Raw genomic sequence first — 21,437 nt, forward strand, 5'->3', positions numbered from 1 at the left:
GCCGAAGCATTCGGATGCTGCTGTGACAGTCACAGCCTCAAAGCCGAATGAAACGGGAGTGGGCTGCGCAGCCCCTACTTCTCCCCTGCCACGGCTGAGGAACGGGGACACACACCAGAATGAAAAGGCAACACATAAGACAGTAAACACACAAAGTTTTCAGGCATGAAGGGTTTAACCTGTGGATCTCTCTGCCACATGGCTACGCTGAAACTAAGAGTACAGAAGTATTTCATAAGGCTTAAATATTTCAATGAATCCTATACCCTACTGAACTAGCCTGGATAAACCACCATAGCCATTCACGTCTGAAGCGCCTGCTCCGTTCCCTGACTCTCCCTTCACAGAGGTACCGGACGGGACAGAGCTCGCTCAGCCGACAGACACATACACGAACACACGGGAACAAAACCCACTCCAGAACGAAGTACCAGCACCAGACAGTGACAAGGAGACACCCCTCCACTGGACATACGGATGGCTCTGACAGACACACGCACATCCAAGGGAGTGAAGGGACGTAGGCAGGCACCGGGGATGCACTGCACCACGTACCATGCTGTGCCGTGCCATGCCATGCCGTGCAACCCGTACGGTGCGCTGTGCGGGACCACGCCACGCTGCACACCATGCCGTGCAGCATCCAGCACCGGGCACTGCGCCGTGCCCGGGACTGTGCTGCGTGCTGTGCCATGCACCATGCCCCATGCCATGCACCACCCTGCACCATGCCATGCCATGCCATGCCATGCACCATGCAGCGCCCTGCGCCGTACCATGCGCGGTGCAGCACCCTGCACCGCGCCGTGCCACGCACCGTGCGGTGACCTGCACCATGCAGCACCGGAGCGCCCTGTGCACGCCGCGCCCCGCACACGGGGCCGGGGGAGGGCGGCCAGGCGGGCTGCCCGGGCTCTGCGGGGCAGCGGCGCCCCCCACGCGTGTCCGCGGGGCCCGTGGGCTGCTGCAGCCCGGCCAGCGGAGGAGCAAGCACCAGGACACGCCCACCCTCAGCCCCCGCCCGGCCCGTACCTCGCACCGCCGGAGAAGGAGAGCCGCCCGCCGCCGCGCCGCGCCCCGGCCCCGCCACCGCGCTCCTCCCGACACGTGCCGCGTCGCGCCGGCGGCGGGCGGCGCTGCGGCCCCGGCCTCCCGCCGGCCCTGCGCAGGGCGCGGCGCGGGCCCGCCGCCCCGCTTCGTGCCGCCCGCCAGCCCCTCCCGGGCCGCCCCCGCTTACCGGTGGGGCTGCGGGGCGGCGGCGCGGGGCGCTCCCCCGGCGGCGCGGGGCGGCGGCGGCGGCGGGGCGGGGGCCGGGGGGCGCGGGCCCCGCCGGGCGGGAGGGGGACGCTGGGGCGGGCTCCATGGCAACCGGATGTAAGCGGCGGCGCTCTAGCCGCGGCGGCCGCTTCGCTGGTGCGGCGGAAGGGCGCGTCTCTGTGGTAACGCGGAAGTGCGAGGGGCCGGTGGCGGCGGCGGCGCGGAACGGGCCGCGGTCACCTCGGCGTCCGCCGCCTCAGCCTCTCCCCCCCTGCAGATGGCGGCGGCGGAGACGCTGGTGCGCGGCCTGGCGCGGCTGCTGCAGGACGCGGGTGAGTGCCGGGCCGGGCCGGGCCGGGGTGAAGGCCCCGGCGTGGGGGGAGCAGCGCTCACAGCCCGTCCCGTCCTTCCCCTTCTCTGCAGGGGACCTCGTCCTGGACGGCTCCAGCACGCTGACGCTGCTCACCCCCACCCTGCAGCACCTCACGCAGGTCTTCGAGCAGCACCTGGGCTCCCGCAACCAGAACCGGGGTTTCGTGGCCCTGCCCTCACACCCCGCCGAGACCGCTGCTATCCTCCAGGCGCAGTTCCTCTTCGACATCCTGCAGAAGACTCACTCCCTGAAGGTCTGTACCTACCGTGGCTGGGGATGTGAGAGGCTGGGGGTACTGCAAGGGTGGCCAGTGGAGGTGGCAGGCACAGCTGCCTGCTTCAGAGTGGCTTCCTTTGGTGCCCATTGACTCCGTCTTACATGCATGCTATGTGGGTCGGATAGCTCTTGCAGGGCTGTTGCATGGAGTCATAGTTCAGCACGATAGCGTGTAGCTACTTCATCTAGGATCAGGCATGCAACTCAGCGGAAAGTTTTTCAGAGTTAAAAACAGGGGCAGCAGGGGTTAATTATGTTCTGACCTTGGTGTTGACATTGTTGGGAAAGTGATTATTTCCTGAAATGCTTGAGCAATTCAGGCAGTATGGGGCAGCTGAGCACAGCTGAGTGCTCCCTGAGTGACGATTGATCTACACAAGGCAGCAGAGCCAGAGTATTTACACCCACTGCTCTGAGACCTTCTGCTTCTTATTTCTGAGTTTTACATGCTCCTGCCTGGGCAGTGGTTCTGGTTGATCTGTTTCACAGCATGGGATATTGCTAGTAACGTGTCCTCATTAATTTTAAGAAGGCTGTAATAAAGATAAAAGTACAGAGCTAGGGATTCTTCAGAGGGCTTTTTGAAAGGTGGTGTGTGTTACGAAACTGCACATGATTATACTTGGCACTGCTGGGGGGGTGGTAGAGGTGAAATGGACTTGAAAGGGGAAGGGGAATTAGCAGCTGTTCTTAGGTTCCACAGTGGTGCTCAGGAGGTGTTGTGGCTGAGCACTATGGCCTGCGATGTCTTTAAAAGTGTTTTCTGTATGAGACAGATTGGAGAGATTATCTGTATGTTGTTGGGAGGGTTTTGTAGCAGTGTCCTGAGGGTGGAGATTGGAGTGGGGCCCAGAGCCTGTGGAGAAACAGGGGTCCCCTGGCAGGAGGAGGCGGGCAGGGACGCTGCAGTCAGGAGGATTTTGTGGTGAGTGCTTGTGTTAACCAAAAAATGGGCTCTTTCTGTAACAAGCCTGTAAAGAAGGGGAAGCTACCCATTGTGGTGCGGTAACTGATTTGCTTGGAGAAACTAATAATTTATATCAGTCTGATCAGATTCTTAAGACAGTGGAGGGAGTAAAGACAGTCAGGACACAGAGCAAGGATGGCATCTGAAATGAACTTTGCTAAAACTGATCATCAGAGCTTCCCAGTGCAAGTTTCCCCTACAAATGGTCCTGTTCAACATGCAGCATTAGTGCTGGCAGGCAGTGGGCAGTGATTCATCACCACCAGGGCTGTAACTGTGGAAGTGGTAGTGGTGACAAGGCCTTGGGATGTCTGTTCTGCACCTGATGAGTCACTTCTGCGTGAAGGTGGATGTAGCTGGCAGAGATGGTCTCTGCAGCTGTACTCTGGTGTCTGCAGTGGAAGCATTAACTACTTCATTACTCACTTTGTCTGAAATACTGTTTATGCACTGTCCGTAGAAAGCATAAGAAGCTGGATTTAATAAGCCACTTTGTGGTACATGAACACAGCCTAACTACCCTGTGGTGAAAGAGACTGTGGCTGCACTACGGAATGCAAAGAGGAGGTTTGCAGGTACCTCAGTCTAATGCTGACAGTGTCTTGGAGACCAGCTCTGTTTTCCATTGTATCTGCTTGTGATTTGCCTTATTTGGCCTGTTCTAGTGACATGCACGTGCACACCTCCACCTCCCACCAGTGTGCTAGTTCAGCTCAGTTGCTTGATAAACATAGCTCCAGCAGTTAGATTTGTCTTTATTTAGTAGATTTGTTAGTGGTGGCTGATGAGGAATCCAGCTGTCAGACGTCCCTGTGGTTCTGAAAGTGGTGAAGCCATATGGGCAGGGGAGAAGAAAAGGAGCTCTATGGTCTGGTAGACCGTTGTCTTGTGCTAGCTAACAGGCTTTTCTCTTTGACCTCTATTGAACTGTGGGGCCAGGAGACCGTGCCGATACCAGCATTGGGGGAGAGCTTGTTAGTGAACATCCGAGCTGGAGGAGGGGGCCTGTTCAAGGTGCTGCAGTCGGTGCATCGGGAGGGCAGTATTGCAGCACAAATCGAGCTTGACATGAGACTTCTTTTCTGATTTCTCTAGCTCGTTCATGTTCCAAACTGTGTTTTGCAATCTGCTGTGAAGATCTTCCCTTTCAAGTCCCTCCGGCATCTGGAAGTAAGTATAGGAGGCAGAACTGGCTTTGAGTCTTGCTGTTTGGCTTTTCTTGACTTAGTTTTGTGGTTGCAGAACGCCTCTACTCCTGAAAACTGGGTAGGCTTTTGTGGCTTCCCTGGAAGGCTAAGTCTAAACTCCTGCAACACTTGCTTGGGGTGAAGCTTGGATATAAGCAATGGCTGGAGTGTTAGGGAGGGAGGCAGGCTCCAGCAGGGAAATGGGAGATCCCTTGCAGAGATGGGCCTGGGATGGCAGCTGCTCTTACACTGTAATATTTTGATGTATGTTGTCCTTACTTTCTCATCACTGCTGCAGTTGAGGTCTGTCCCTCCACACTGCCTCCGGGGACTGCGATTTGTTTATTCTCAGCTGGAATCTCTAACCTGTTGCAAATGTATCAATACACTGGAGGTGAGTGTCTCTACACAGCTCACAGGGTAAATTGCAGGAGAAAGGCTGTCTTGGTCCTACAGCCCTTCACACAGGAAAGATGTAGGAGACAGCATTAACTACCTAATCAATCCCTGTTGTATATGGCTTTTTCTCCCTTCCCCGTTCTGGGCTCCTACTTCTGACTCAAACAGTGTTGATGTATTCCCTGGTTGGATACACGTGTGCTCTGTAGTCTCCTTTTTAGCTGCTTGAGAATTTCTGGCTCTGGCCAATATTTGTATCAGCTAGGTCTGACCGTTCTCTGTGTCTGGCTGTTTCCACGTTCAAAGGCCTGCAGCTGATCGAAGTTTATTTCATTGTACCTCAGCAGCCTTAAATTAGAGCTGATTGGCAGAAGGAATGCTGTGCCCCAGTGTCTTACCTGCATTGGTGCCCAGCAGGTTTCTGAGACTTGAAGGCAAGCTCCAGCTGTGGAGAACTGAGTAGCACGGGCTGTGCTAGCCATGGGGCTCTGGGCTTCTGTCTGTGGCACAGAAGCAGCTGCCTGCTGGGGAACAGGGGCTGCTGGTAGGGAGTGCTTTGATAGCTGCTTTTGTCTGCCAGAGCACAAGTTGTTTGGCCAGGGCATGTGTATCTTACTTCTGCTTTGATGGAGGTCTGAAAAAGGTTTTGTTAGCGTGAATCTTTGTGCTTAGTGTTCAGAGCCTACGAATTGTAACATGTTAGGTTAACTATTGCCACCTGAGTGTAGGAAGCAAAGGCATCTCCCCTTCTTTCTAAATACCTAGCCATGGAATTCGCACCACCTCCAAATACTTGAATCAGTGATGTGAAAGTCATTGCCACTCTAGGCAAGGCAGGGTCTGTAAGGCACAATATGCCAGCCTTGTTCTAGACTAGCTGTTCTTCTGTGTTCATCTGTTACTGTAACAGCTAGTACTCACCAAGGAATGGCTCCTCACTTCTTCCTAGGAAATCATTTCAGCATGTGGTGGAGATCTGAGCTGTGCTCTCCCGTGGTTGGAATTGCAGACTGTGAACTTCAGCTATAATTCGATCACTGCCTTGGATGACTCACTGGTGAGTGGGGCATCCTTCCTGCGTGACTGAGGGGAAGAGAGGAGATGATCACAGCCAGGAACTGGGCACTCCTTTACTGAATGCTGCTAGGTCTGGGTGGGAGGGAGTGGGCAGTGTTAATTTTGCTGGCCTCTCCCAGCAGGACAGGGTTTCCATGCTGCAGTGGAGACATTTGTAGGTTCTGATCTAGTATCTTTTTGTCCTTCAGCAATTACTGAATGCTCTGAGAGTCTTGGATTTGAGTCACAACAAGATCCAGGATTGTGAGCACTATTTAACGGTGAGTATCTTGGGCTGAGTACCGGAGTTTTCTCGTATGGAGAGGACACTGCTGAAGTGCTCTAATCGTTGACCATGTGCCTGCTAGGTGAAGAAAAGAAACAAAAGAAATTGGAGATGTCGCCCAGCAGGCATGTGATTTAGAGCTAGTGCTTGCAGCCTTGAAACTGTTGTTCTGTACGTGCAGCCCCTGTGCCACTGAGGCAGAGAAGGCAGTGTTCCTCATCCGCTCTAAGACAGGAAAGTTAGCTGTACGTACCACTGTATGTATCGCTTGGCACTCCAGTGTGGCTGAGTGATAAATACAGTGATACATACAGTGTACACTGTACATACAGTCACACATGCAGTGTGCACTCCATTGTGGCCAAGACTTCACTGTAATGTGTGCAGCAGGTGGGAATTATGTAGCCAGGCGTGGGGCTGTAGAGACTTGCTGTTTGGTTTGTTCAGGCTGCCAGTAGCATTTCCTTCTCGCTCTCAGAAATCTCCTGTCAGTTACTTTAGAAAGGTGGTAGTCCATCACAGTGGCATGTGTGTCTCTGGGGAATGGCAATGAAATCCATGCTCTGCTTGGCTGGACCTGCTTCTTTTAAGAGAAGCTATGAAACGGCTTTTCATGGAGTTGGTGGGGCTCACGATGTATCATTCACCATTGTCTTTGCAAAGGTAAGAAAGGGCTTCTTTTGGTAGTTCAGTCCTTTTGCTGAGGCAAGGGGTCCAGTCCCTTCCTGTGCTCCATTGAAGTTGATGAGGAAAGAGAAAGCTGCTCCGAGCAAATTTTGTAAAGCAGTTAGATCATGCTGAGTGCCCCTAGACAAACCACTCCAAATGTGAATGTCAAAGTCTTGCTGCAGAAATAGTCTTAAGAAACTCACTTGTTGGTTGACCTTGGTGGGATGGAAAAAATGGTAGGGGCTAGTGCTCTGCCTTGAGTTCAGGGTCAGGCTTTGAGCTAAGGTCCCAATTGATCCAGTGCTGCTCTTCTCTCTGAACAGACCCTTACAGAACTAGAGTACCTCAATGTGGCTTATAACTTCCTGTCCAAGGTGCCAAACCTTGGCATCTTCAGCCGATCCAAGCTGGTGACTCTGATCCTGCGCAACAATGAACTTGACAGCATTAATGGTGAGCCCACAAGGGAGGAGCATTTCTGAGTTTGAGGCCTTTCTCTCTTCCTTGAGGAAGAACAGAACTTGAAATCTTGGGCACAGCTATTTTTACTAGGGTTCAATTTTGGGGGAGAGAGGTAGGTGGGAGGTTCCTATGTTATATCTTCTAGCATGCTGATGGCTTCTTGCTTTGTTTGCAGGGGTTGAACAGCTAGTGAATCTGCAGCACCTGGATGTGGCCTATAACCTGCTGCTGGAACATGCCCAGTTGGCACCATTGTCCACTCTGCACTACGTAAAAAAAGTAAGCACAAAGCCTGATGGGTTGGTCGATTAGAGATGTCATGGTCAGGGGGCGCAAGGCGGAGACTGTTGTAAGAAGAGAGTTTTGAAAGATCAGTTCGACTCTTGAGCATTTAATTTTAATGCAGGAAGCTGATGGGGGAGCTTTGGAGAGATACCTGTATTTCAGCCTTCATTTTCAGTGACCCCTGCTCAAGCTAACCTTTTTCCATATATTCATCCCCACCTCCTTGCTCCTCCTTTCCGATTTTAACACTGCCAAGTTCAGTAAAGATCCTTCCCTATTCCTATTGTGGAGTTGTGTGTTCAGAGAAGTCTGAAGGAGAGTAACTGCAGTCACTGTAGTCCTTGTGAAGAAAGCCTGTAAAGGACTGTTCTCTCAACACTGCTCAGAGTCAGTACTGAAAAAGCTGCTAATGATTTAGGGGCATGAGTAGGAAGTACTTTAATTTCCTTCTTTATTTGCTGAACAAATTTCAGGAAGCATTGTAAAAGCTTAGTCCTCTCCTGGCTTGATCACCGTTCCACTGCAAGGAAATTTCCTGAGGCAGAGAGAAAGCTTGGAGCCTGCAGGCAGATTAGGTCGGGGTATAGAATATTGCTTCTATAACAACTTCTCTATTTCCCCCACCCAGCTGCATTTAGAGGGAAACCCATTATGGTTCCATCAAAACCACCGATCTGCAACCCTTGTACATCTGTCTCCCAGGGCAGCCTCCTCCAACGTGAGTATTAGCCACGTGTTTTCTGCCCCTGCTGTTGAAGGTGTAGGGTGTTCTGATAGTCAGGGGCAAATGTGGGGAAAGAATTTCATAAACATGAAAACTTATTCCAGTGGTGTAACTGTGGTGATTGTTTTGTGGTTGAATACTGATCTCAGGTTTGCAAGACCTCAGATCTTAATACGTCTTCACTGTCTACTTCATCAGTTTTGCTCACTGACGGTCCCAAAACTTTACTCTCTTCCTGCGAAATAGTGACTATGTAGCTGGACTTTGCAAAGAAGGAACGCAGTGTCTTGGCCCACCTTGCCTAATTACATACTTCTTTGGCAGCCATGGCCACTCTTTCTTTCTCCCCATCACTCTGCTCTCAGCTAGGTGTCATCACTGTTTCCCGTGCACTCTGGTGCTTAGGTCAATTCTTGGTAATCTGATTTTAAATAAAGAAGCCAGCAAAGACAGCGTTCTGGCAATTTAGCATGCTAAACTTGCTTGCTAAGGGTCAGAGGTGTTCAGAGCTGGTCTGCCCTTCATATTAGTGGCAAATGGCTGGATTCATTGTCTTCAGACTGCATCTTGGAACAAGCTTTCACTGAGCTCAAGTTACTGGAAGCTAGGTAGACTCAGGCTAGAAGCAGGGTACAAGCTTTGAGGTGAAAGTGAGTACCTCTTAAAACAATTCATGAGTTGTTGCAGAATAATCTATTGTAACTCTTCCGCGAACTGTCTTGGATACGTTTCTGGTAGTCATAAAGTCTGTAAACAGGAAAACCACAATGGTCCCTTCTGGCCTTATATGCTATTTAGGTCAGGTAGCTACAAGTAAAGGAGCGATGGATAGGCAGGATCAGGGTTGTTTCTGAGAGTCTTTACAGTTTTGTGCCAGGGAGCCCAACCCTAGGGTGGCCTGAAGGGGAACAGGAGTCAGCAGATGTTGTCCTGAGTATGTGCCAGCCAAATGGAATCTGACTGCAAATGGGTCTCTAATTACAGTTCCTCTTGGATGGGGAGCCACTCTCTTCCTCGGACCTGATGGTAAGTACAATTGCTGTAAACTGATCTTCCTGGCTTTGGGAGTGGGAACTCTGACAGGTTTTTGCATTGTCATGTGTCCCGTTAAATCTGTATGGGCTGCCTAGACTCTTTGACACAGTTCACTTTGGCTCAGTCCATGCTGATTCCTAGTAATTGTTGGGACTGGCCAGTGTAATTTATTCTGTTCTATGTAGCCTTGCAGAACTTGGAGCCTTGCCTGTTTCCTCTTCAGGTGCCATCTGGTACTTGACACTTGAATTACATGTCAGCAAAACAAGCAGTTATCAGTTTCCCATTTGCTGTTTTTAAGAAAGGCAGAGATTGAGTTAAATCGGAGTGGTCATGATAAACAGTCCAGTCAACCAGGCAGGATCTGTTGTCACCACTTTGACTGAGATGGTGAAAGTTTGGGGTGAGAGGCAGGGAAGTTGTCAGCCTGATTTGTGGCTTGGTTACCTTTGCACTCAACAGGCAGTGTTCTCTTCTTTTGGCTTTAGCACGTTCCAAGACTTGTGCAAAGTGTGTCACAGTCCATCCACACTTCTACCTCAGAGAAGACCGCACTGGACCGCAGTGCTCTGGACAGTTCCTGTGCTGCAGACTTCAGTGACAGTCAGTCCCCAGCAGAGAATGTGGCTGTCAGGCTCCCTCGGAAGAAAAGCAAGGTCTGGGACTGAGATAGCTTCTTGATCATGTAGCTGGCATGTTGGGTGAAGGGGCTGCCTTAATGTGAAAGCCTCATGCAGTGGGATGTGGTCTTGCACTGACTGTGTGGTAGTGAGCCTCTGCGCTGCTGCGTGTTAGGAAGGGGCTGGGCTTAATGTCAGTCTTGATATACTGTGACAAATGTTTCACGGTGTGCTTCTGCACTGTAACAGCTATGAACCCTTCAGCTTGGCAGAACCCCTCATCAGATGCTGTTTTGGTTGTTCTGGTGCCTCCCATCTATTCTTATCCTGTTTGTTCCAGGGAAAAGTCAAAGTGCGCAGAGCGAGCATTTCAGAGCCCAGTGACACAGAACGTGAGCCCCAGGCTTTACCTCTCTCTGCTGGTGAGGCTTGTCTTCTTCCTCAGTAACACAGCAGCTGAACTGCCCACAGTCAGAGGAGTGCTCTGGCATGGTGACTATTTTCATACTTCCCAAGTTTTCTCTCTGCAGGCCTGGTCCTACAGCATCAGAAGGAGATGAAGCGCTTGGACAGCTTCAGAGATCGCTTTGGTGTTGACTGGCTGCAGTACAAGAGACACCTGGAGGAGCATGACCAAGTACCTGTCATCTGCCGTAGCCGTTCTGCAGATGAGATCGCAGGCAGACCTGCTGCAATGGACTTGCAGAGTGAGAGCTCTGACCCAGAGCAAGGAAAATCCCAAGTATCCCAGAAAGAATCTTCTCCTCCTTTGGATGATACTGAGAAGGAGGAAGAGCCTGAAGTACAGCTGGATGAGCCTGTGGAAGGAGAACAGAGAGGAGAAGAAGAGGCAGATGAGCTAATGCTGGGGGAGGAAGAAGAGGAGAAGCCAGAAGGTAAACAGGTCCTTTCACTGCTGTGTTTGAGGGCTTGGGTGACGATAGAATAGATAGATCAAATGAGACATCCCTGAAGCTTTATCATGCTGCCCAGTATTGTGGGAATTCTAAGGACTTGGGCCAAGCAGGCCTGAAGGCCTGCTGTGTGTACTGACCTGTACTGTGTCTTGTTCAGCAGTGGACCTTTGCCAGCCAGTGCTGGTGAGCCAAATAGAAGGTGAAGGGGACCCAGAGCCAGACTGGATCTTCCTGCGAGTCACAGCTAAGCATGTGATTGAGGTGGAACTGAAGGCTGCCAAAGTCCTCCACAAGCTGGAGCTGAAATGCCTACAGAACGTGGAGACCTCCGAGATGAACTGGAAAAGGATGGTGAGTTACGCCTCTGTGTGAGCCTTTGGCTCATCTTACTCCCTGCGTGGGCCAGCATTCTGGATTTGGGCTTCTGTCAGAGTACCCTGCAGGTCTTTTCCTAGCTCCTGCAAAGCCTGATTGATTGAGCATCTCTTCCACCCAATGCAGGTATATCTAACAGCATCTGTATTGCTTAGAGTACCTGGGATAATGCAGCAGAAGCCAGCACCAGTTTTGTTCCAAAGCTGGAGTTAAAAAGACAGTGGCTGGACTTGTTCCAGTGCACAGGAATGAGAGACTTCTCAAGAGGAGCCTAAATGAAATGGAGACCTCCTTCCCATCCATTCCTCACTGGGATATTGCCATGCCCTTGGAGGACTGTTTGTGGATTGCACTTTTTCTTAGACAGTGCAGCACTGAGCCTAGCATGATGTTTAGAAAGCTACTGGTAGCTCAGTGGGCAGTTTTCCATCCGTTCTAGGTGCATGCTTTAGCACTACCAGCCCTATTTTGCTTTTGTGGTTCTTTAGAAAGGGAGTTTGGAAATCTCTTTTTCTCGTGTGTCGTGGTTTAACCCCAGCCGGCAGCTAAACACCACGCAGCCGCTCGCTCACTGCCCCCCCACCCCTGGGATGGGGGAGAGAATCAGGAAAAAAACCTTGTGAGTTGAGATAAAGACAGTTTAATAGGACAGAAAGGAATGAAAAAACAATGATAATGATAATAATAATAATAATATGACAATAGCAATACTAAAAGAATTAAACTATACAAAGTAAGTGGTGCACAATGCAATTGCTCACCACTCGTTGACCGATGCCCAGTTAGTTCCCGAGCCGCGATCCCCCCTCCCAGTTAACTCCCCCCAGTTTATATACTGGGCATGATGTCATATGGTATGGAATAGCTCTTTGGCCAATTTGGGTCAGCTGTCCTGATGGTGTCCCCTCCCAGCTTCTTGTGCCCCTCCAGCCTTCTTGCTGGCTGGGCACGAGAAGCTGAAAAATCCTTGACTTAGTATAAACACTACTTAGCAACAACTAAAAACATCAGTGTGTTATCAACATTCTTTTCCTACTAAATCCAAAACACAGCACTGTACCAGCTACTAGGAAGAAAATTAACTCTGTCCTAGCCGAAACCAGGACATCGTGGTAGGATTTTAACATTCAATGTGTGTGTGGCCGTGTTTCACAGGCTTCTCTAATACTGTTTTCCCAAAAAGCTCCAACTCATTTTTTCTTCCTGCCGTTGTACCTCTTGAATGTTTGTGACTTGATATTCTTCTGAAATACCTTCGTGAAAAGGTGTTTTGTTTGAAATGCTTTGTTCTGGGCCTTGAAACCTTCTCTTGTCCTCAGCACTTATGAGCTTTTATTTATTTATTTATTTATGCCCATTTTACCAGGCTCCCAAATGCTATCAGCTATGGAGGGCTACTCAGGGCTTACTAAAGTAAGTGCTTGTATGGCCACATTTCAGCCAGTTGCAAACAAATGTAGTCTGTATACTGGATGCTGTGCCCTCTTTCTAGAAATGGTGTTTTCTGTCTCCTGCAGGACCTGGAGCGAGTTTTCCCTGTCCTCACATTGCACTTCAGCTACATTCGCAAGGACCGGCAGAAGCGCAAATATGTAGTGCTTGACAACTGCCCGGAGCAGTGTCTACAGGTATGGGAGGCTAGAGGGGGAAGCCTGGGGAGTGGGACAGTGTTCCTGGAAGACACTGAATTCTTCCAGCCAGCACAGGGCCCCTGTTCTCAGAGCACGTGCGCATCTGCTGCCCTGTGGCAGCCCATGTCTGGCTTGTAAGCTCAGGATTTATCCTGCTGCACAAATGACCTGTGGAGGGCCCTGTGAGCATGGCCATGGGCAGTGGAGCTCCTGGAGCATAAAGGGTGCTCTCAAGGAGAAAGGAGTTTTCTCCCTCTTGGGGAGAAAAGTTAGTGATCCTTACTTGTTGTGCATGTGCAACATAGTGTTTCCTGGGTGCTGAGTGATGCGCTAGCCTGTACTTAGCCTCTGGACAGTGAGAGTGTCAGTGCTATGGCAGCTCTGGTCTGCGCAGCTGCTGTAGTGACTCTGGTCTCAAATCCAAGTAGTTTTCTCAAGGTACTGTTGTTTAAGTACATTTAAACAAGTTGTTACAGAGAAGGAACAAATAGATGGGACCTTTGAGACCAGAGTTCCAGGGAGAGCCTGTCAGTATATACATACAAGGCACAGACCTGCAAAAACAGGTTCTCTTGGTCTTCTGCAGTGAAGCTCTGTGCCCTTGGCAAGAGCTTGCACAGACTGACTGTGGTACTCTGTTAGCTGGGAAGTGGCCCTGTACCCCTTGCACTCTGAAATGCTAATGAGGCATGTGAGGAGACTTGCTGATGTCAGAGGCTTGCTTTTATTAGGACAGTTATAGCTGCCTGCTAGCACTCTTTTTCCCTGTGCTGCTGCTTCTAGTGTGTCCTTGAAGTGTTGTCCCCAGCTGTTGAGGAGAATCGGCGAAATCAGGACCAGGAAAAGGGATCCACGAAGCTCCAGTGCCTGAAATGCAAGCAGGAGTTTTTGCAGTCCCTGGCTCCCTGGCATCAAGGTCCCTATCCTTCAGAGGTTGGAGACGCCAAAATCCTGGAGACCGTAGTTGCCTCAAATCAAGGTAGGATGTAGTGCCCAGGAAAAGGATGCTTGCTAATGCCCAGGCAGACTGCCAGAATTGCAGCTGTGGTGCAAAGCATGGAATGTATAGGAGAGGGTGATGCTTTGGCTGTACTGGAGTTAAAACCTGCTGTGGGATGTACTCTCACTTGGCGCACTTGGACTGGGAAGAGCCTGCCTTGTTCACTAGCAGGAATAAGCCACTGTTTTAGGGTTAAGCAAACAGCACCCCTGTTGTGGGTGGCCTGGGGTCTGGGAGAACATAGGGGTGCTGGAAACTGCAGATGGTCCACAGAAATCTGAAGTCTGGGAGAGGCATTAAAGGTCACGTAGTCTCTTGTCCTGTTGAAACTGCAGTCAGTTCTGCCACAGAGACTAACTTGTTCTAAAGGGCTTTTGCTAACAAGAGGCTTCTGGGGAATCTTCTCCAGTATTTCAGGTAAAACTTTGGCTGTTAGACATCAGAAAAACAACTGGAACCCTAACCTAAGTCTCCCCGGCTATGATCTTAAGCCCACTCTTGCTTCCCGTATAGGGAACGATTTATTCCTTTCTTTGCACTTGAGGGCCATTGTTCTCCCCCCCCGTGACTAGTCCTGTCTTCTGTCCTCTAGACTAAATAAGCTCAACTCCCTAGATAATTTGCTTGTCAGTCATATCTAATACAATGCAGTTATTCTTGCTGGTCTCCTTTGTACTCTTTCCCATTTGTTCACATTTTTCTTTGGATGTCTGAAACTAGATGTAGTATTTTGGCTGAGACATGGCTAGTGCTGAATAGGCATCTTCTGATTCCTGAGTTTTTCAAAGCTCAGTTTATATTTGAAGTGGGGATTGCCCAGCCTTAGCTTGGAAGATGCTGCTCGTTTGATGAAGTACCCTGGGATTGAAGTACTGCAGTGAGGGCAGAGGTGCTGTCCTGGCTGCAGCACTTTCTTCCACCCTGGGACACTTTCTCCCCCCTGCCAGGGTAGTGGGAGTCCCATGATCCAGCTGGGAGTCTGCTGTGGTGTGGGTGAAGCATCAGGAATTGGGGTCAGGAGGGATGAGGACAGCTGGAGAAGGGACACGGCATGCTTGTGGTTTGGCTGGCTAGAGGATAAACCAAGCTGGGGATGGAGGTGGCTAAGGAAGGTTGGATTGACTGAGCTTGGGCTCGTGAGCTTGGTCTTCAAAGGCTATGTGAGCACTTGCGGACATGAAGTGGAGGAAAGTCATGAGCCAAAGCCCTGATGTAGTTTTGGTTGCAATTACAGCACACACTGGCCGCCCTAAATCTGAGCAGAGCTATTTCAGGTGCATGTTGGCACTGATCCAGAATTTCTAGTTGATTTGTGAGGTTGATTTTGATTCTGAACAGAGTTGCTCAACAAGCTGCTCAAGTCAGACTATAACTATTGTCTACTTTGAAAGGCATGGTTTGTGGTTTGCAGAGGAAAAAAAAAAAAAAGAGTAAAATCTTGTTGGGGAGAGCTGTTCTGGTTTTTCTTTATCCCTGACGAAATCTTCCACAGATGCTGCAGCAGCTGGTGAGCCCATAGCCTGTCCCAGTTGTTCCAGTGACCATGTGGTCATCCTGCCTTCAGAGGTGTGCTCCAGCACACCTTTGCCACCTGGCCCCGACAGCACGAGTGAGGACCTGTCAGACTCTGTCCTGGAGGGAGGCAGCCAGCAGGAGGGCCCAGAGGAAGCACTTGCCCTGGCTAGTGAGAGTGGGAAGTTCTACATCGGCGGGGAGGACAGCTCGGAGATGGATACCAGCAACAGCACCAGGACCCCGGAGCTGAGTGGCGAGCACGACGCCACTCTCCATTCCAGCTCCCGCAGTTCAGATGGGGGCTGCGGGAAGAAGGAGCTGGGCATGAAGAGCCAGTACTTGTCCCTCAGCCACACAGACACCAATGGGGGCAGCTTGATGGGGAGCTACCGTTACAGTGTTTCTTGCGGGCCCACTCCATCCCAGCTCTCTTTGAACTCTGAGTCCGAGGAAACGTGGAATCTCAGTCCCTGTGAGTATGTAGGAGCTGTGCACAGTTTAGGGGTGTGCACAGCTTGGTGTTGGGCGTTATCACTGGTGCTTGCAGGGTGCACTGCCTCCTGTTTAATGGGGAAGAGGGGTTATCAAGCATGAGCAGCAGTGACCACGGTTCTTGTGAGCAGAGTTTTTCATTCCTTTCTCCGTTCAATCCTCATGCCTGAAGGTAGGGAAAACTGAGTCAGCTCCTAATCCCTAGTATTGCTCAGACTCTGAGTAATAGGGTTCTGGGAGCTGCACTGCTCAGTTACAGACACACTGGGTTTCTGTGGCACCAGTGAGCTGCCAACTGGAGCGTTACCTTTGGAGAATAGTATGCGCAATTTCTCTGTATTTGTTCTCTGGCTTAAGTGCAGTGCGAGGCTGGTGTGTTTGTAGGAGGCTCTGGTTCGTGGATCTACAGTTACTTGTGCTTTCCTCAGTGGTCTTTGTGAGCTTCAGATGACAAAGCCTGTCCAAAAGAAGAGACACTGTGCTGGCTGTGTGAGGGCTATCATGCAAGACAGCAGTTACTAGGAGGTCCACAAATGCTTTTTGTGAAGGGCCTTGGGTTTCTGATGTAGCATACTGCCTTTTCTTGGGCATCAGCTTGTGATTTACAGAATAACTGAAGTTGGAAAGGAGCTATGGAGGTTATCTGGTCCAGCCCACCAAGTGACTCTACTGCAACTGCAGTCTAGTCCTGATTTGCAAACCCATCAGCTTCTTGATCTATAGAGATCTCCCCCAGCCTTTCAAGAGTGCTGTGCCCCTGAAGAGGAGTTGGTATAGGACCAGTGTCCAGCATTGCCATGTTCAGTCTTGTACACTTGAAGTGTGAGAAATAAAGCAGTCTCTTCTTTTGGGTCAAATTGCAAGGTCCCAATTTAAAACTGAGCCCATGAAAAAGTTCCTGCTGAGAAGAAGTTGATTAGTGTAGTGTTTCTGGTGGAGAACAGGCTCCGCTGGGAAGTGTGTACTCTCAGGCAGTATCATGGCTATTGTATAAATTATTTGGTCATACGATTGCATGACAAACCTAATTATGTTCTTAAGCAGTTTTATTGGTGTCTTCCTCAGTCCCCTTTAGCCTCACCACAGCCAAAGTCAGAGTTTAAAAAGTTGACCTGAGCTGACACCAGCTGAAATGAGAAATGTGTTTCTGGCTTTGTGATAAAGAATTGCCCTCCCGCCAACTGACAGCAAAGCAGTGTCCTGTGACTAAACATCTGAGCATAAGTTGAAGATGGGTTAGACCAAAGCTTTGTATATCTGAAGAAGCAAGTGTTGGAGTGATGGAGTCCCCTCATGTCTCCACATTTGAGACCTGTGGCCTGGAAAGCCTTGGCTTTGGCCCTTTGTCTTGAGGAGAGACTTGATGGAAGCAGGTGTGCAGAGGGGGTGACACTGCTGCCCTGGTGTCAGTCTGCATGCTTGGGCAGCATCTGGTCAGTGGGCAGAGTGCTAATCCTACCCTTTGCTCTCCTCAGCTGTAAACAGCATCCTGAACACGAGGGACTTCCGTTCTGTGGATCATCGCCTGAAGCTGTACCTGGATATGGAGGTTTTTGAGGAGAATGCTGAGGAGTTCCAGTGCTTCCTCAAGGTGAGTTCCCGCAGCACCACTCCTGCAGCTCCTTGGTTGTCCTTCTTGCCAACATGCAAGTTCTGCACTGGGGTGGCATCCCAGAGACTGGGGGGTGTGAAGAGAGCTGAGGTGTGTTTGAGTCAGTCCTTTCCATGGGTGGGCTGGCAAGGGGCAGGTCAGTGCTATGACCCACCCTCTCTGTGCTCTAGGTGGTCATGGTGAAGTTTGGCCGTCAAGGAGAGTTCCTCTCAATCCTGGTTGCCTCTGATCTCAAGATTTATGTGCTGGAAGTCACTGGGGCTATCAGGTGAGGAGAACGGTGGCAAGTGAGACCCTGCAGCAAGGCTGTGAGTGCTGGGTAGTGGCAGCCTGTGCTAGCCTTATCCTGGAGGTGTGGTGACATGCAAAGGCTCATCTGGCAAACCCCCTGCTGCAATCTGATGTGGGAGAGGAGATGGGGCAGCCTGCTGCAGCTGAGGGCTGTGCTCTGTGATTAGGGGACAACCTGCAGACTGGCTGAAGAAGAATGACTCTCACCACCTGTCTGATATTTCCCATCTGGAAGTGGGACTCTGCCACCAGAGCTTGCGAATGGAGTTTGAGAACCCAAAAGCCTCCTACAATCTGCTGATCCGGAACCAAAGCTGCTGTGACCAGTTCCTGCAGACCCTGACATGTAAGAGTAGAACTGTAGTGGGGGCCAGGGGGGAGAGGCTTTTGGAAAATTTGCTCTTAGAGAGCTACCAGGAGAGCTGTAGTTGGATGTATGTTGGAAATTCACTTCTTGCCAGCTCAGAAAAAAGTTGGGGGAGAACCCCACTGGCATCGTAACTTCCAGTGCCTCTCTGTAGACTAGAGAACCATCCTGAGCTGTTATGTACTGCCCTTGGGCTTGCAATAAAAGATGTCTACCTTCTCCCTCTCTTTAGATCTCATGCAAGAGCTGCCTGCTAAGCACAGGAGTAAGGTGAAGGAAATCCCCACTGTGGAAATGAATCCACAACATTGGCTATGGTAAGAACAGCCTCTGAGAGGTTGGGGTTTTGGATAGAAGAGGATGTCTGCTTGTCCAGCAGTGCCTGGGAAGCGTAGTGCTCCAAACAGGGCAGCACAGGAGGAGGCACCGCTGGAGTGGCAGCCAGGCCTACATGACAGATTTGAGGCAGCTGGCTCAGGTGCCTGCTGCACAGGTGGTGAGCAGGCAAAGGGGTGTCATGCACTGAGCCAGGCAGGGCAATTCCAGCTCTCCTGGAGGAGCCTGAGCAGAATATGATGGAGGGAGGAAAAGGGGGAGGCATAGGGCAGCCTCCTCCCTTGCAAGAAGCATTTGGTTCCTAGCTGCAAGGCGGTAGGCAGAGTAACAGGAGAGAGAGGAATTTTGCAACATCTGGAAGAGATGGGTCCCTTCCTCCCCCAAGAGGACAGTGAACGGTAGCTAGCTCACAGCAAACCTAGACTGGAAACAGCGTGCTTCCTTGATTGGCCTGCTGTTTTATCTCCTCCAGGCCTCTGCTGGACTCCAAGACCACAGATTCTGCAGCTGCAGATGACGCTTGTTTCTTCTACCTGCTGGCATACCTGATCCAAGGTACAGGAGATCTCAGTGGCCAGGTGTCCCACACCTTATGCTGTCTGCTTACATGCTTGTGTTTTTAGTGTACAGTCTGTGAGAAAAGAGCTGGGCCATTGGGGCAGGGGCACAGGTGAGGGCTCTTTTTTTTTTTTTTTTTTTTTTAGTGTTGAGATGTGTAGGATAGCAGCATGCTTCTTCGTATATATCCAGTGAGTCTCCCAGCCCTTTTCTGCATGGAAGTCCAGGCTCTAGGGAGCAGCCGATCTTGAACACCAGGTTTGGTGACAACTCAGAATGGTTTCTGAGAAGCTGGAGATTATCTAAGGGCTGGATCGTTGCCCTGAGCTGAGGGAAAGCTGAGGGGTCATACACACAGCTGGTTTGTGCGAGGAGCTGAAAGGCTCCTCTGTTTGGGAAAACAGAAGCAGGTGTCCGGAACCCGAGACGGTAGGACAGGAGCAGCCTGCTGGAGCGCATCAAGTTGTGTTCCAGGGCTTGCTGACGGCCAAATTTGCTAAACCTGGGATTTGAGTCTTCAGTGAACAATTCCAGTGTTATCTTACCTTGGAACACTTTTAAAAACAATATAGCTGTTAATTGTGTTTCGACTTTGTTACTGCTCTTGCACCCTTGTTCACTGTTGGCCATTGAGGAGGTATGAGAGAACGAGAATCAGAAGGAATCTGTGGGAAGTATATTTACTGGTCTCCTCAAGCTGAACAAATAGCCAGTGGGAGGGAGAACTTAAAGTGCATTTTTCTTACTGTACGGTTTTTCTTCTTTTTTAGAGTATGGTGCCCAAAACTGGACACGGTTCCAGCTGAGGCCTCACTGCCAAGTAGACAGGACTAATTAAACATCCCATTTCTGATATTCCTACTAATTCCCAGGAGTGAGATGTGACGAGAAAAGCAACATGTTGTTGTGGCAGCTTGTGATCCCCTGTGACCTCAGCCAGTTCTGCTAGTGGTTCCCTATTTCTGTGCATCTGACTTATTCCCAAGTTCTAGTGCTTTTCATTTGCATCCACTGAAATCAGCTAGATGATGTTTATGCTCCCTACAGTTTATCAAAACTACTTTGCTTCCTGTCATACTTATGACGCATCGCAGATTGGTATTAAACTTTATGTGTGTGCTCTCTGTTCCAGCCATCAGATATCTGCAGCCAGACAAATTCAGGCCAAAAAAGGCGGCCTTTTAGCTGGAGCTGCTGACTTTTAACTAAGGAATGGTAAAGTGTTGTTTAAGAGGTCCAAGGACTCAAGTGCCTCTTCCTGCCTTACAAGAGGACATAGGCTGGACAAGGCTTGCTGGGCAGTGGTCTTTCATATGCATGCTCCTGCAATGAGCTTTGATAAGCTGGTCAAGCCCAGCCACGTTTAGCTACCCTGCTCCCCCTCTTCAGTCAGGAAGCTGGATAAGGCTGTTCACCCAGTTACTGTTGCTGGAAAGGATTTCCCTAGGGGAGGAATGGAAAGCAAAGCTGGTTCAGTGGTGACTCAGGCTCTCAGCAAAGCCTCTCCTATTCCCTCGTATCCTTTTAGGGGCATCTGCTTTCCCTGTGACCCTGCTGAGCACCCGAAGCACGCTGTTTCTGCTGGAGGAGAATCACCAGTGGCAGGTGCAGCCCTCCTTGGATGCAGACCATGAGGCAGAAACGCCTCCTAGGAACAACATCCAGTTGAAGGAGAAGCAGCCGATCAGCAGTATTAGCAATGTCATAACCTATCGCCTCTGTCCTTGTGACATCAAGCTGATGCTTTATGATGAGGTAACCAGGAGGTGGTCATAGGGCACACAAGATGCCAGGGGCTGGATTGTGCTCAGATCCTGTTCCTGCCCAGAGTGTCTTGGGGCTGTCATCTCCCATCTTAACCTAGGGCCTTGCACCACAGAGGCAGGGGAGCACAGCGAATTGCTGCTGTACAAAAGTCATGCAGGGACACTTCCATGGCTGGCAGCAGAGAGGGAGGAGGGTGTCACTTAGAAACTGGGAGGAGCTGGCAGCTGTGCTGGGGAATAGTGGCTCAGGACTGATCCGTGCCTTTCAGGCTAGGCTCTGCTCATCCGCCTCCCTCTCTTTCCTCCCTCCCAGGTGCTGAAGGTGGAGAGCACTTGGCACATCCGCACAGAGTGCCCTGAGCTCCTGGTAGAGCTGGTGGAGTGGATCCGTGGGCCCTGGGAGGAGATGTTCTCGATCGAGCTACGGAAGGCTGTGTACGAGGGACTGGAGTGAGCTTGCCGACTGTAGGCAGGCGGGACTTGGAGTCAAGAGTGCTGCTGTGCTGGCAGTGGTGCACAAGTGTCTCCCACTCCCATCTGACCTTGCTGTCCTGTGGCCTCTGCTTTCTACTCTACTCTTGCCCCTGGCCCTTTTTGGTGAGGAGGAGGGGAGCACACGATGGTCCAGACTGCACAGTCACTCACTTGCACTGGGCTGGCCATGGAAGGAGGAGGTGGAGGGTGTTCCCTGTAATACTGCACAAGCTACACAAGAGTTTTAACTTGGCAGTGTCTGCTAGTCTCCTTCAGGGTCATGTGGAGTGTCACTGAAGGAAGAGGGAGCCAGGCCAGAGCATGTTCAGTGGACATGCAGTGGTACTAGGCAAACAGCAGGCCAGAGGCAGTTGGATGCTGTGGTCTTTCTAGCAGGTGTATTTGCTGCCTTCCTAGCTGTCTCAGAACAGCTGCCATTATCTGCTGCTGATTTTTTTTTTTTTTTTTTTTTTTCCTTCTTGTCCTCCCCCTCCCTCTTGTCCACAG

General features: G+C 50.7%; 1 protein-coding gene across 1 annotated transcript; it reads left to right on the top strand.

The window, feature by feature from the left end:
* Positions 1-1,534: 1,534 nt before the first annotated feature.
* STK11IP (serine/threonine kinase 11 interacting protein) lies at positions 1,535-21,375 on the top strand. The gene is made up of 24 exons (XM_050900379.1): positions 1,535-1,589; positions 1,681-1,883; positions 3,969-4,043; positions 4,359-4,454; positions 5,409-5,516; positions 5,725-5,796; positions 6,794-6,923; positions 7,108-7,211; positions 7,846-7,935; positions 8,926-8,967; positions 9,465-9,632; positions 9,937-10,018; positions 10,127-10,492; positions 10,674-10,864; positions 12,406-12,516; positions 13,303-13,498; positions 15,012-15,506; positions 17,002-17,117; positions 17,309-17,406; positions 17,597-17,775; positions 18,029-18,113; positions 18,605-18,687; positions 20,219-20,445; positions 20,770-21,375. Exons 1-24 carry the CDS (start codon positions 1,535-1,537, stop codon positions 20,908-20,910), a joined length of 3,513 nt encoding a protein of 1,170 aa, XP_050756336.1. The 3' UTR covers positions 20,911-21,375.
* Positions 21,376-21,437: the final 62 nt, after the last annotated feature.

The sequence above is a fragment of the Gymnogyps californianus genome, chromosome 7 (assembly GCF_018139145.2).
Source record: "Gymnogyps californianus isolate 813 chromosome 7, ASM1813914v2, whole genome shotgun sequence".
Classification (NCBI taxonomy): Eukaryota; Metazoa; Chordata; class Aves; order Accipitriformes; family Cathartidae; genus Gymnogyps; species Gymnogyps californianus.